At 46.3% G+C, this 15,134-nt stretch overlaps 1 protein-coding gene across 1 annotated transcript; it reads right to left on the minus strand.

The window, feature by feature from the left end:
* Positions 1-480: 480 nt before the first annotated feature.
* On the minus strand, positions 481-14,888 carry SYCE3 (synaptonemal complex central element protein 3). The gene is made up of 3 exons (XM_081321801.1): positions 14,875-14,888; positions 3,454-3,562; positions 481-678 (listed from the first exon to the last, which is right to left on the minus strand). Exons 2-3 carry the CDS (start codon positions 3,521-3,523, stop codon positions 512-514), a joined length of 237 nt encoding a protein of 78 aa, XP_081177927.1. The 5' UTR covers positions 3,524-3,562; positions 14,875-14,888; the 3' UTR covers positions 481-511.
* Positions 14,889-15,134: the final 246 nt, after the last annotated feature.

Genomic DNA, 15,134 nt, shown 5'->3' on the forward strand with positions numbered 1-15,134 from the left:
CCCATCTCTTTCCTGAATTGTCTATTAACCTGAGGTTTTACTGTATATACGGATACAACCTGTGTTGTTGGCACGCTGAGATTTGTCTTTCTAAAATTGATCCTATGTGTGAGTGCCATCTTGTGGTCAAATTATTCTCATCTTATTTGTGATTTAGGGCTGCACTCCTACAAATGGTGTTGGGAATAAACTGGATTGAATTTATAATTTTTTTCTTTCTTGTAAATATAGATAGCAATATCAAGATCAGTAACTTTAGTTTCAGTAACTCCTATTCTTAAGGTTATTTATTTTATAGGTTAATAGAGGAACTGAATTTGATAAGAATAAGTTCTGTGACGGACATCATCAATGACGAAAATACAATAAAATCATACTGTAGTGTTTGAAAGCATTTCCATTGAAGAATAAAAATTGAAATAGACACAGCTCAGAAACATATTTTTAAAATGTATTTTGTCAAGACTAACTTTTCCCAGGTCTGAATTTCCACCAGAAATTTCAAAACCAGTTATTGCTTTGGTTCAGCACCTTTAGTCTCCTTCAACATTTCCTGCCAGTTTTTCTCCATTTCTTCCTTACAAGTGAGAAAGGCATCTTCCAGACGTCTCATTGAATTGGCCAGGTCTGGATTAGCACGCATTACCACCATATCATAAGCCATCCAAGTAGCCTGCACTGGGACAACCCAACAGATAAATTCAGTGATACAATGGATGAATTTGAATGGGATGAATGAGAAAGTAATAAAAAATAAACAGTAACAGAACTGCCAATTCTAATTCCAAATATTTTTTCAAATGTCTCTATTATACTACAAAAAATAGTTTATTCATCTATTGTTTACCATTTCACTAATCCTCAAGATAGTTCTGTGTCACAATTTTTAATTACAAAAGTTCTTGTTCTGACTACATGTGCATTCCTGATTACTTTTAACATGGACACTATATGCTGTAATATACAGAAATGTGATAAACAAATTTGTTAAATAATTAATCACACAATATTAAGTCAGACTATTAAAAACAGTAGTGGGGTTTTTTGAATGAATCAGGAATTGCTCCATTAAAAAAAAATTAAAATCTTTCCTGAAATGCATTCCTGATAAAAACAGGAATATGTTATTATTGGAGGGTTTTTTCAGTTTTTTCTAATTCACTAAGGTTTCCAATAATCCAATATTCTTTCATGAAGTGAAAAACCTAATCTGAAAAGAAGCATTTCAATACAGAGAGATAATGGATAATGGATTTTAGATATTTAATCTCCCCGCACGCACACACACACACATATTTAACCAAGATAGTTAAACAAAAATTTACATTCTTTACTAGTGTGTTTCTAATCAGGTCTGCACATATGCAAAATGATATTTCTTGTAAGAAATTATTTTAATTTAGTACTTTAAAAAACATTCTTCTGAAAAATAAAAAGAAATGGTGGTACTTAAATATATATGGAAAAATACTTAAATGAGTAATTTATCTGGTAAAAGAAAAGTAAGAAAGTTCATAAGAACAAATGACATTAAGCTTCATTTCATAAAATACTAATCTGCAGAAACAGATCAGGTTAACAAAACTGTTCTAGCATAAAAATTCACAGTTCTTAACTATGTGCTACATATGACCAAAGCTACCAAATGAAAATGCACATACAACAGAATAGAATAGAATAGAATAGAATAGAATAGAATAGAATAGAATAGAATAGAATAGAATAGAATAGAATAGAATAGAATAGAATAGAATAGAATAGAATAGAATAGAATAGAATAGAATAGAATAGAAGCTGGAAGGGACCTTGGAGGTCTTCTAGTCCAGCCCCCTGCTCAAGCAGGAGAACCTATACCAGTGATGGCGAACCTTTTAGAGACCAAGTGCCCAAACTGCAACCCAAAACCCACTTATGTATCGTCGGGTACCGGGTGAGCGTGGCCCATTGGGTGGGCGTGGCGGCTGTAGTAACGGCAGATTGGGTGGGACTAAAAAGTTCAATCAATTCCAACTTTGTGAAATCTTTTTTTCCCCCGCAAGAAGTTGAAATTGATTGATTGGACCCGTTTTTGTTTTTGTTTTGCACACAGCGGCAGAGGCCTAAAGTGAAAAGGTGTTATAAAACCCAGCTGAAGGCCTGGGACAAGGGCAACAGCAGGCATGCCCACAGAGAGGAGAGTGCCACGCATGCCATAGGTTCACCACCACGGACCTATACCATTTGAGACAAGTGACTGTCTAGCCTCTTTAAAAATCTCCAGTAATGGAGCACCCACAATTTCTGGAGGCAAGCTATTCCACTAGTTAATTGTTCTGTCAGGAGGTTTTTCCTTAATTCCAGTTTGCTACTCTCTTTGATCAGTTTCCAACCATTGTTTCTTCTCTTGTCTTCTGGCATATTGGAAAATAAGTTGATTCCCTCTTCTTTGTGGCAACCCCTCTAATACTGGAACACTGCTATCATGTCTCCCCTATTTCTTCTTTTCTTTAGACTAGACCAGGGGTAGGCAACCTTGGCTCTTTTATGACTCATGGACTTCAACTGCCAGAATTCCTAAGTCAGCTATGCTGACTCAGGAATTCTGGGAGTTGAAGTCCATGAGTCATAAAAGAGCCGAGGTTGCCTACCCCTGGACTAGATAAACCCAAGTCCTGCAGCCATTCTTTGCATGTTTTAGTCTCCAGGCCTTTGATCATAGTAGTTGCTCTTCTCTGAATTTTTTCCAAACTCTCAACATCTTTTTTGTGATATGGTGACCAAAATTGGCTACAGTATTCCAGGGGTGGTCTTACTAGGGTTTTATAAAGCGGTAATAATACCTCTGTTTATACAACCCAGGATTGTATTAGCTTTTTTGTTGGCTGCTGCTGCACTCATGTTTAAGTGATCGTCCACTAGGACTCCAAGGTCTCTCTCACAGTTACTGTTTTAAAGCCTTTTTCCTGCCTAAATGTAAAATTTTTGCTTTTCTCTACATTGAAACTCATTTTGTTGGATAGAACCCATTGTTCAGGTTTGTCAAGATCTTTTTGGATCCTGAGTTTGTCTTCTGGGATGTTGGTTATCCCTGCCAGTTTGGTGTCATCTGCAAATTTGATGAGTTCCCCTTCAATTCCCTCATCTAAGTCACTGATGAAGATATGGAAGAGTACTGGGCCTAGGATGGAATCTTGTGGTACCCCACTGCTTACTTCTCGCCATGTGGATGTAGTGCTGTTGAGTTCAGTTTGCCAGCCAGCTACAGATCCATCTGGTGGTGGTGGTGTCTATTCCACCTTTTTCTAGCTTACTAAGGAGTAGGTTGTGGTCTACTTTGTCAAATGCCTTACTGAAGTCTAACAAGTTATTCATAAGCATTGTAATCCAAATGCATGTCTACAAAAACTGCAATAAATTCTTATTTCTCTAAATTGACAATTTGTTAGCAATATACACTTCAAGAATATGTCACACCTGATAATTTTTCCATGTCTTCCAGAAGTTTTTCCAAATCCCTGTTCAGATCCTCAAGCATTTTTACCATGTTATCATAACTTCTTTCACAGGGTTCACATTTAGCCACCTAATCGGGGGGGGGGGGGGGAGAGAAAATGATATTAAGAGTAGTGCACCTGTGTGAACCAATATTTAATGCTTGCAATCTAGTGATGGTTTTAATATTTGTTAATATTTATTTTAAGCATTTTATCAAACCAGAAGATTCCCAGCATAACTTAGAAACAATAAAAACAGTTTGTAAGTGCCAACCCAATCAGATTGCAGAGAGCATTTGAGATTGTTCTTAGGTTTGATTGAGCAGAGCCTTTCAGAATGCCAGCTTAGCGTTGTTGTTGTTTCCCCCTGAGAGGATGCTAAAGAAAGATGTGGATTCCAGAATCCACCTCTTTTGCTAGCATTCTTCTCTTCAACCTTCTGGATGTTCTGAAATCCTGAGGCTCAGAGTCTTTAGCATTTTCTCCTTGGAGGATAGTTGCTGTTTGCTTATAAGAAGCTTCCTAAGAAGGCCACCCAAACCATCTCAGGCCAAAGAAAACTGGCAAAAGAGGAGGGCTTTGCCACTGGAAAGCTAAACCTGCTAGTTACCAAAGATGCTATTTCAAACACTTCAATGATCTAAGGTGGGTTCCTCAAACTCTTCAGTTCATTGACTTGTATAAGTTTTTTGTATGAAAATAATGTAATAATTCTACTTTAACAAATAGTAGTGCAAATAATAATACTGCCCTTTAGTTAGTCCCATCAAACCTGGGGGTCGAGATTGACTATTTTGTGGAACCTTGATCTAAGGGTTCTTTCCACTATCAGTAGCATATAAATAATACAAGCTGTAGTACTGTTTGTATGTTTTTAAATCAGCAGAATGTTATATCAGAATGAAATATGCTACCCATTACTCTCCCTCTGTTATACCTATACCAGATTGAGCAAATACCAGATTTACACATTGAATATTAGAATAAAGGAGGAAATATTACAATACTGGTATAGTTAATGATGATTTATGCCTGTCTCACAGATGAATGGATGAGATAAAGAGTAGTGGTGGCGCAGTGGTTAGAATTGCAGTACTGAAGGCTACTTCTGCTAACTCCTGGCTGCCAGCAGTTCAAGTCCCACCAGGCTCAAGTTTGACTCAGCCTTCCATCCTTCCAAGATTGGTAAAATGAGGACCCAGATTGTTGGGAGCAATATACTGACTTTGTAAACAGCTTAGAGAGGACTGTAAAGCACTGTGAAATCTGATCTGTCCCAAAAGGATGTACTCTGTGTGCAGAATGATTTCCAGAGCTTCGGGCAGGAACTTAGCAGGATAGGCTGTAGGCTCACTTATTCAGAGGTCTTACCAGTGTATAAGGAGCAAAATGGAAAAGGCCAGCGTATAGCAGAATTTAATATGTGGCTAAAGGAGTGGTGTAAAGGAGAAGGCTTTGGTTATATTAGTCACGATGTCTGTAGCTGGTCCAATGAAAAAATGTACAAAAGAGATGGTTTGCATCCATCCAAGAAAGGGACTGATTTACTTGGCAATAAATTCACAGCTTTTCTGGAGGAATATTTAAACTAAACAACAGGGACAGTGAGTTAATTGATACAGAACATCACTGTCCCCGGCAATCTAAGAAAATAGGGGAACCCAGGCACCACACAAGTTAAGTAGCAAGTGAAAAAAAGGGTCAGTCATAAAGAACTCAAATGTCTATACACCAATGCACAGAGTATGAATAGTAAGCAGGGTGAACTAGAAATTCAGGTAAATGAGGGCGGATATGATATTGTTGCCATTATGGAAACATGGTGGGACGAAACCCACAAATGGAACACACAGCTAGAGGGATTTAAATTATTTAAAAGAAACAGATTAAACAAAAGAGGAGGTGGAGTTGCTCTATATATAAGAAATAATTTTATCTCTACAGAAATAGAGCACAACAACGATGAAAACTGTAAACTTGAATGCATTTGGGTCAATATAAAAGGGGGGAAAATGACATTGCCATAGGTGTATACTATAGGCCGCCCAACCAAGCAGAGGAAATAGATGAACTTTTTGCTAGTCAGCTAACTAAGGTATGTAGGAAGCACATCACAATAGTAATGGGGAACTTTAATTACCCTGATATCAACTGGGAGACAAACCCTGCACCAAGTGGAAGATCAAGCAGATTCCTGACAAACCTAGCAGACAACTTTCTCTCCCAAAAAGTAGAGAAGGGAACTAGGGGATTAGCCATATTGGATTTAATTCTCACTAATAGAGATGAAATGACAAAAGGTGTCGAAGCCACAGGAACCTTGGGGGGAAGTGATCATGCAATATTGGAATTCAACATTCTGGAAGCACAAGCAATAGAACACAGTCAAACTAGAGTCTTGGACTTTAAAAGAGCTAATTTCAATAAACTTAGAGAGACCTTGGGAAGAATTCCATGGATGAGAATCCTAAAGGGGAAAACAACTCAAGAAGCTTGGGGAATTTTGAAAAGTGCGATAATAAAGGCCCAGTCTAGCACAATACCAACAAAGAACAAAAATAACAGCTTTCAAAAGAAACCAGCATGGCTGCATAAAGAACTCTCTGATAAACTGAGAGATAAAAAGGACAAGTATAAGAATTGGAAAGAGGGGCACATAACTAAGTCAGAATATCAGCAAATAGCCCATGCCTGCAAAGATGAAGTGAGGAAAGCTAAGGCTCAAAATGAACTAAGGCTTGCGACCAAAGTCAAAAATAACAAAAAAAGCTTCTTTCAACATATAAAAAACAAGGAAAAAGTTAAGGAAATGATTGGTCCATTAGTGGGGGAAAGTGGCAAGAAGGTGACAAGCAACAGGGAGAAAGCAGAACTATTTAACTCATTTTTTTGCATCTGTCTTTACACAAAGGGGAAAAACAGTCCAACCTACCAAAACCAGTGCCATAAAGAACAGAATAGAAACACAAGTTAAGATAGGCAAGAAAATGGTAAGTGACCACCTGTCCAGCCTAGACGAGTTCAAATCACCAGGACCAGATGGATTACACCCCAAGGTTCTCAAGGAACTGGCAGACGTGATCTCAGAACCACTGAACTATATTTTTCAAAGATCCTGCAGCACTGGGGAACTACCAGAGGACTGGAAGAGAACTGATGTAGTTCCCATCTTCAAAAAAGGGAAAAAAATAGATCCAGGAAACTACAGACCTATCAGCCTGGCCTCAATACCTGGGAAGATTCTGGAAAAGATAATCAAACAACAAATCAGTGAACACCTTGATGCAAACAAAGACATCACTAAAAGCCAACATGGGTTTGTCAAAAACAGATCGTGCCAGACAAACCTTATTGCATTCTTTGACCATTCTTTTTTTTTTTTTTTTGCCGGCTCCAAAGATGGCGGACGTGCTGGGGAGAGCTCCGTAACCCCCTGTGGTAAGGCGTCCCCCCAGGAGCCCCCCAGGGATGTCAACAGACCCCTGGGGTGGGGTCAGAAGTTGGGCAGCTGAGTTGGGCAATGTGCCGTCCGCTGCCGCCCCGAATCAGCTGTAGGGGTGCCAGGACATCTCCGCCCCACCGCCTGGGCCGTTGGCGGCCGTTTTAAATGGGGCCAACATCCTCGCTCTGCCTCAGCCGCCTGATCTACTCCGGGCGGCGGCGGCGTCTCCGAAGGATCAAAGGAGACGCCGCAGATCATCTGTGAGGCGGAGGCGGCGAAAGCGAGGACAACAACAGCGGCGGTGAGAGCGCTCCAAGCCCAAAGCCGATCATCTTCCCCAGGGGGCTTGAAACAGCGGTGGCGGTGGCGGTGACATCTTCGGCCCACCCCCTGAGCCGCTGCGGCTGTACAGCCAACTGAAGTGAGGCCGACGCCTCCGCTCTACCTCGGCTCCCTGGCCCGCTCCCGGGCAGCGGCGGCGTCTCCGAGGATCAGAGGAGGCGCCGCGGATCAGCTGGGCGGTGGAAGAGGCGGCAGCGGAGACGACGGCGGCCGGGACTTCTTCTCCAGGCCCAGTCGATCGCCTCCCAGGGGCCTTGACAGCGGCGGTAGCGCTGGCGGCGTTACATCTCCGGCCCGCCCCCTGAGCCGCTGCTGCCGTTGCAACCATCCTGAGCGGGGCCGGAGTTGCTGTTCTGCCTCGGCTGCCTAATCTGCTCCCGGATAGCGGCGGCGTCTCCGAGGGATCAAGGAGACGCCGCAGACCAGCTGTACGACGGTAGCGGCAGCAACGAAGACGCGGGCGGTGAGACAGCTTCTCTGGGCCCCGGTCGACCGTCCTCCGAGGGGCCTTGACAGAAGCGCTAGCAGCAGCGGTGTGGCGTCTCCGGCCCGCCCCCTGAACCGATGCAGTCATCTTGAGTGGGGCCGGTGCCTTGTTCTTCCTCGACCACCTTGGGCTGCTCCTAGGCGGCGGTGCCTCCAAAAGATCCACACCAAAGGAGACGCTGGGCAATGGAGGCGACGGCGGCGTGGGCCACAGCAGCAGCGAAAGCTTCTCCAGGCCCCGGCCGACCACTTCTCACCAGGATCCTTCGACGCCGGCAAAAATGGACACGGCGTAGCGTCTCCGGCCTGCACTCTGAGCCGTTTGCAGCCGCCCCGAATGGGTGCCAACGACTCCTCTATGCCCTGTACGGCGGAAGCGGCGGCAACGAAGGCGAGGGCGGCGGTGACAGCCTCTCCGGGCCCCGGTCGACCGTTTTTGCCCAGGGGCCTTTGACAGCGGCGGTAGCGGCGGCGGCGAGGCATCTACGGCCCACACCCTGAGCCACCTCTTCGAGGCACCTTGAACGGAGACGGCAACAGCAGCGACATGACACCAGGGACTCCCATACCTCTGGGAGGCCACGCTCCGGACGGTCCCCAACCAATAGGGGCCTATGGAGCTGCGGCCGGGAACAACGCCCAGAGGATCAGGGAGGAAACTGTTTGGGCGGCTGAACCACCAAAGCTGACTCCAGTTAATGAATCCCTCCACCTTGCCTTCTGCCCACTCTCAACCATCCTTGCCCATTCTCTCCCCACAGGACATAACGGGCCTGGGTGCAAGCCACGGTGGCAGAGTGGCTTCGCCTTACACCTGCAACCCCATAGAGGTGAGAGCTCTATGGGGTATGCTTCACCCAGAGTACGTTCTGGACCACCTCCGGAAGCAGAGACACAACCCATCGTGAGAGGATGAGGAGTGGCCTGCTTCTGGGGGTTCGCCCGGCCAAGTGGCAGTGACAGGGTGACGATCCAGAAACCCACCTACCCGACTCGACCCTCCTGCAAATTCACCATCCAGGGGACTGCCTTCCCGGAACCCCTTGTGACTATGCTCCTTCAATACTCCAGCACAATACTGCACGCCCTCAGGGGTTCCCCCCTCTCCTGGGTGCGACCCGCCTGCACTACATCCAATCTCGATGACGGGCCCGACCACTGGGCCTCTGAGAGATGGCCGGGCAGGGTCAGGGGCCTCCAGCATAAGCCCAACAAGAGGCCCCTGATTAAGTTCTTAGTTAAGTTTTTTGTGGGGTTAGGGAGGGGGGTGGGAGAAAACTATGGTTGCGCGGGAAAGGCACGCCTTCCAGCCAACATAACGCAGGCCAGGCCTACGACCATTCGCGACGGTGTAAAACGAGGACCAGTCGCCGATAATACCCAGTGGCGTACTGACAAACAGCCCATTCCCAGGATGGTGGGGAACGGCAGAAGGTGCACAGACAGAGGGCCGTATTGTCACCGGGAGTGTCATCTCCGCTCTGTACAAGCGGTGAGACGCTCCGACCCTCTGTACTCCCCCGGAGGACCCGGGAGCGAAGGTGTGCAGCCGCCTATGCTAAGGCTGGTCTACCTGAATGCCAGGTCCGTAGCTAACAAAGCTCACCTCATTCGTGACCTAGTGGAGAGCGAGCATGCGGACCTGGCTTGCATCACGGAAACCTGGCTGGGCCCAGAGGGTGGTGTCCCTCTGGTTGACCTCTGCCCGCCAGGTTTCCAGGTGCTGCACCAGCCTCGGACCCATGGGAGGGGCGGGGGAGTGGCAGTTATCATCAGGGAATCCCTTAGCCCGCGAGAGACCACCGTCCCTCAGATGGTCGGGTGTGAGTCTCTCCTACTGAGATACGGCCCAGGGGCGCAGTTGGGCCTGCTGCTGGCGTACCTACCACCTAATCGTGCAGCGGCGGCCCTGCCCGAGCTACTCGATGTCCTCTCAGGGTTGGTGGTTGAATTCCCAAAACTCATGGTCTTGGGCGACTTTAACCTACCGTCCCTGGGAGGATCGTCAGAACTGGCTCGGGAGTTCATGGCTTCCATGGCGGCCATGGACCTGTCGCAAATAATTTCTGGACCGACTCATGAGAGAGGCCACACCCCAGACTTGGTGTTCTTGTCTGGACGGTGGCGTGATGATATCGGTGGGGGTGCCACGACAGTTATGCCCCTGTCATGGACCGATCACCACCTCCTGCGGCTAGACTTCCCCTTTGCCACCCCCCACCGTGGGTGCACGGTGCCAGTCAGATGGTACCGCCCTAGGCGCCTAATGGACCCTGATAAGTTCCAGGCAGCGCTTAGGGACACACATGCAATCCCTGCTCACAGCTCGGCGGATGCCTTAGTGGAAGCCTGGGAAAAGGCAGCCACGGAGGCTCTGGACCGAGTTGTACCCTTGCGGCCTCTGACCCGGCGCAGATCCCAGCGAGCCCCATGGTTCACCGCGGAGCTCCGGGAGATGAAGCGTCGGAGACGGGGCCTAGAGAGCCGTTGGAGATCCAGTCGATCCGAATCCGACCGATTGCGATTAAGAATCCTCACCAGGTCTTATCTCGCTGCGATAAGGGTGGCAAAATCCAACTACTTTTCCACCCTCATCGCGTCCGCAGATAATCGCCCGGCTGCCTTGTTCAGGGTGACTCGCTCCCTATTGAACCAAGAGGTGAGGGAGGAACCCTTGCAGGGTTGAGCCGAGGAATTCGGTCAATATCTGCTGGATAAAATTGCTCGGATTCGAACTGGCCTGGACTCCAACTGGGCTGAGCTGGAAGAACAAGACATGGACAGTCTTGTCGACGTCATCTGGGAGGAATTTGATCCTGTGACTCCTAAGGAAGTGGACAGGATTATGAGAAGGTTGAGCGCCTCCACATGCTTACTGGACCCGTGCCCTTCCTGGCTGGCCTATGCAGCTCGAGAGGGGACACGAGGCTGGTTCCTAGCAATCATCTCTGCTTCTCTGAGTGAGGGTCACTTCCCCACCGCCTTGAAGGAGGCGGTGGTGAGACCTCTCCTCAAGAAGCCCACCTTGGACCCATCCTCTTTGAATAACTTTCGTCCTGTCTCCAATCTTCGCTTCCTTGCGAAGGTTGTTGAGAGCGTGGTGGCGCACCAACTTCCTCAGATCCTGGATGAAGCGGTTTATCTAGACCCGTACCAATCGGGTTTCAGGCCGGCCTACAGCACGGAGACGGCATTGGTCGCTCTGATGAATGATCTCTGGAGAGCCCGGGACAGGGGCCATTCCTCTGTCCTAGTCTTATTAGACCTCTCGGCGGCTTTCGATACCATCGACCATGGTATCTTACTGCGACGCCTCAGGGGACTGGGAGTGGGAGGCACGGTTCTGCGTTGGTTCTCCTCCTTTCTCCAGGGTCGCTCGCAGTCGGTGCTAGCAGGGGGACAGAGGTCGACCCCGAGGCCTCTCGCTTGCGGAGTCCCTCAGGGGTCGGTCCTCTCGCCTCTCCTGTTCAACATCTACATGAAACCGCTGGGTGAGATCATTCGCAGCTTTGGAGTAGGGTACCATCAGTATGCTGATGACACCCAGCTTTTCATCTCAACTCCAAACAATATCAGTGATGCCCTCGACGTGATGTCCCGCTGCCTGAAAGCGGTCCGGGAATGGATGGGGAGGAACAGGCTTCAACTGAACCCGGACAAGACTGAATGGCTGTACGTACCGGCAAGCCAGGATATTCAGAACGTCCCATCCCTTAACATCGGGGACAAGTTACTACCCCCTGTTGATAGGGCCCGCAACCTGGGTGTCCTCCTAGACTCGCAGCTCTCCCTGGAAGATCACATAGGAGCTGTGACCAAGGGGGCCTTCTCCCGGGTTCGACTAGTTCGCCAACTACGGCCTTATCTGGACCTGGATGCCTTACGTACAGTCACCCATGCCCTTGTGACCTCTCGCCTAGACTACTGTAACGCTCTCTACATGGGGCTGCCCTTGAGATCCACTCGGAAGCTTCAACTGGTGCAAAGTGCAGCGGCACGGACACTCTTGGGAGCCTCCCAATACTCCCATATCACACCTCTCCTCTGTACGCTGCACTGGCTTCCGGTTGCCTTCCGTGTGAAATTCAAGGTGCTAACAATGACATACAAAGCCCTACATGGCATGGGTCCGGACTACCTACGGGAGCACCTTCTGCCAATGTCAGCACCCCACCGTCCTGTGCACTCCCACAGAGAGGGCCTCCTCAGGGTGCCACCGCTCAAGGAATGTCGGCTGGTGGCCCCCAGGGGGAGGGCATTCTCAGTGGGTGCGCCAGCCCTCTGGAACTGCTTGCCAACCGAAATCCGGATGGCCCCCGACCTCCGCACCTTCCGGCGCGACTTAAAAACCTTCCTGTTCCAGCAGTCCGGCCTGGCCTGATAGCTTTAATTGGGGTCCCAGTTTGTTTTTACTATTGTTTTTTATTGTTCAATCTGTATACCTACCTTACTCTGTACACCGCCCCGAGTCCCTCGGGAGAAGGGCGGTTTATAAAAACAAATAAATAAATAAATAAATAAATAAATCTGGACAGAATCGAACACTGGGCGCTATCTAACAAAATGAAATTCAATGGTGAAAAAAGCAAGGTTCTACATTTAGGCAGGAAAAATCAAATGCACAGGTATAGTATAGGTGGTACCTTGCTCAATAGTAGTAACTGTGAGAGGGATCTTGGAGTCCTAGTGGACAATCACTTCAATATGAGCCAGCAGTGTGCTGCTGCAGCTGCCAAAAAAACCAACACAGTGCTAGGCTGCATTAATAGAGGGATAGAATCAAGATCACGTGAAGTACTAATACCACTTTACAATGCCTTGGTAAGGCCACACCTGGAATACTGCATCCAGTTTTGGTCACCACGATGTAAAAAAGATGTTGAGACTCTGGAAAGAGTACAGAGAAGAGCAACAAAGATGAATGGGGGACTGGAGGCTAAAACATATAGGGAACAGTTGCTGGAATTGGGTATGTGTAGTTTAATGAAGAGAAGGGTGAGGGGTGACATGATAGCAGTGTTCCAATATCTCAAGGGCTGCCACAAAGAAGAGGGAGTCAAGCTATTCTCCAAAGCACCTGAAAGCAGGACAAGAAGCAACAGATGGAAACTAGTCAAGGAGAGAAGCAACCCAGAACTAAGGAGAAACTTCCTGACAGAACAATTAACCAGTGGAACAACCTGCCTCCAGAGGTGGTGAATGCTCCAACACTGGAAGTTTTTAAGAGGAGACTGGACAGCCATTTGCCTGAAATGGTATAGGGTTTCCTGCCTGAGCAGGGGGTTGGACTAGATGACCTCCAAGGTCCCTTCCAACTTATTATTATTATTATTATTATTATTATTATTATTATTATTATTATTATTATTATTATTATTATTATTATTATTATGTATATAAGTCTAAGTAGAGGTAGAAAAAATATGCTGGCAGTGCATATTTGTATCTCTTTGATATATAAGTCTGGGAACATAACCTATCTTCTGGCAGTTCAGATATTCTTTGGTACAAATTCTTCATGCCAGGATAATACTAAAGACTAAAGACATCTCACCCTTGTGAGTATGTCTGTACTGTATAAGATCTTGTTCTTATTTTCTGTTTGTGAATACAAATACTTTTATACACTAGTCTGAATACTCTTAATACATTTTCCAAACACTGAATGATTTGTAAATAATTTGTTAATTGCTTTCCAGTTGGAAAAAATACTGAATGCCTTTTACAACTGAAGGAGTAAAGACTTTATAGTTTCAAGATTGAGGTACATAGCTATCCCACAAGTATCAATGAATCTGAAATACTTATGGACTAATCTTATTGACAGCAGTAATAAAAAGTCATTCAAACCTATTTATTGGACTTGATTAGATTGTGGATTAAAAGTGTGCCAAATGAAATACTCTATTCTGGGTTTACTATGTAAAATGCAATTTTAATGCATACTTCACAGAAGCATAAATATTTTTAATGATGGATAAGCTACTTTAAATGAAACAATCTATTTTTAAGCCAAATATGAATGTGAATCGTTCTCTATTCCAATTAGTTGGAATTTGGCTGTGGCTTTACTTCATAAAAATTGTTCATACCATAAAAATTTTGGATTGTGTTTAGTGTATTTAAGCAGAGAGATATTGAACATGCTATCCTTCTAGACCACAAATGACATTTAGTATGATTGAACTATATAGGCAGACCTCTTTACATGAAATACAATTTATCATTCAGGTAATTTTTCTTTACTTCAGGGGTATGTACTTCTCTGCTGACAAAAACTTATGTTTATCTGCAAGTAAATTCAAATCGATTACGTAGGGACTTGATATAAATACGCAGCAGGATATTCACTTCAACGACCTTAGTTCCATGAAAATCTGTGTCGGATTGGGGTATAAATTAAACCGTCATTATTATTTCCTGCCCCCATGAAGGATAAAATAATTTTTGTACAGGACTTTTATAGAATCCTACGGGATAAACTTCTCCCCCCCCCCCGTTATTAAGGAAGACTAACTTAATCTGGTTTATTCCACTTATCTTTTTTTACAATACATTTCACTGAGGTTAAACACACGCAACACACACACACACACGAGAAAGGACATAAATATTTTAGGTAAAATAAAAGATACTAGTGAAGGGATTTCATTATGCTTAAGGTTGATGTTAGTAATACTGATATTAAAATTCCTTAGCAATGCTGGGGCAATTGTGAGGCCAAGTGTAAAACCTTATACTAGGATCACCGGTTTCGTCGTTGAGTGGAGTCAAGAAACGCGAACTTCAAGACTTCTCAACTACCGCCAAACGACTTGGCTAGAAAGGCTGGAAAGCGGAGACACGCGGGACTTTGAAAATACCCGCAAATAAGGTTTTTTTGGCCCGAGTATCTTGGAAGTAGGACGGCAGCCGGGGTCCCTAGCAGCCCTTTCTCCTGTTCCAAATAACGACCTTCATATTAAACCAACCGAGGAGAGAGAGTGAGTCAAGCCAGCCTCCTCTCGGCCGCCCTCAGCCCCGTTCCGGTTTCCCAAACGGCTTCTAACGGCCTGCCCGTTCCCCTCCGCAACCAGGGTGAGCTCGAGCTGCTTCCCTTGGGCCTAGACCAGCCGTCCTGGGCCGACCTACCTTCTCACCCGCCATCCCCCGCCTTTCCCTCCGGGCCGCTGAGGCTGGACCTCCGCTCCGCCGCTTCGCCCGACGAAGAAGGACGCTGCGCGGTTGGTGCGGGAGACGCCCTCACGCGCCTCTTTCCTCGGCTGCAGCAGCGGAAAGATCCCTGGGCGTTCGCACCCGGTTCTTCTGCCGACAACTTTCATCCAAAGTGTAACGTTCAAGGAAAAACAATTCACTGACTTTTCGCGCACGGGAGGACGCTTAATGTCTCA

The sequence above is a fragment of the Vipera berus genome, assembly GCF_964194415.1.
Source record: "Vipera berus genome assembly, chromosome: 2".
Taxonomy (NCBI): Eukaryota; Metazoa; Chordata; class Lepidosauria; order Squamata; family Viperidae; genus Vipera; species Vipera berus.

What these genes read in the sequence shown, in the direction of transcription:
- SYCE3 (XM_081321801.1), bottom strand. Translation starts at nt 3,523, where the DNA reads ATGGTAAAAATGCTTGAGGATCTGAACAGGGATTTGGAAAAACTTCTG. An exon ending in AGACATGGAAAAATTATCAG is followed by an intron (nt 679 to 3,453) that starts GTGTGACATATT and finishes GGGTTGTCCCAG; the next exon opens with TGCAGGCTACTTGGATGGCT.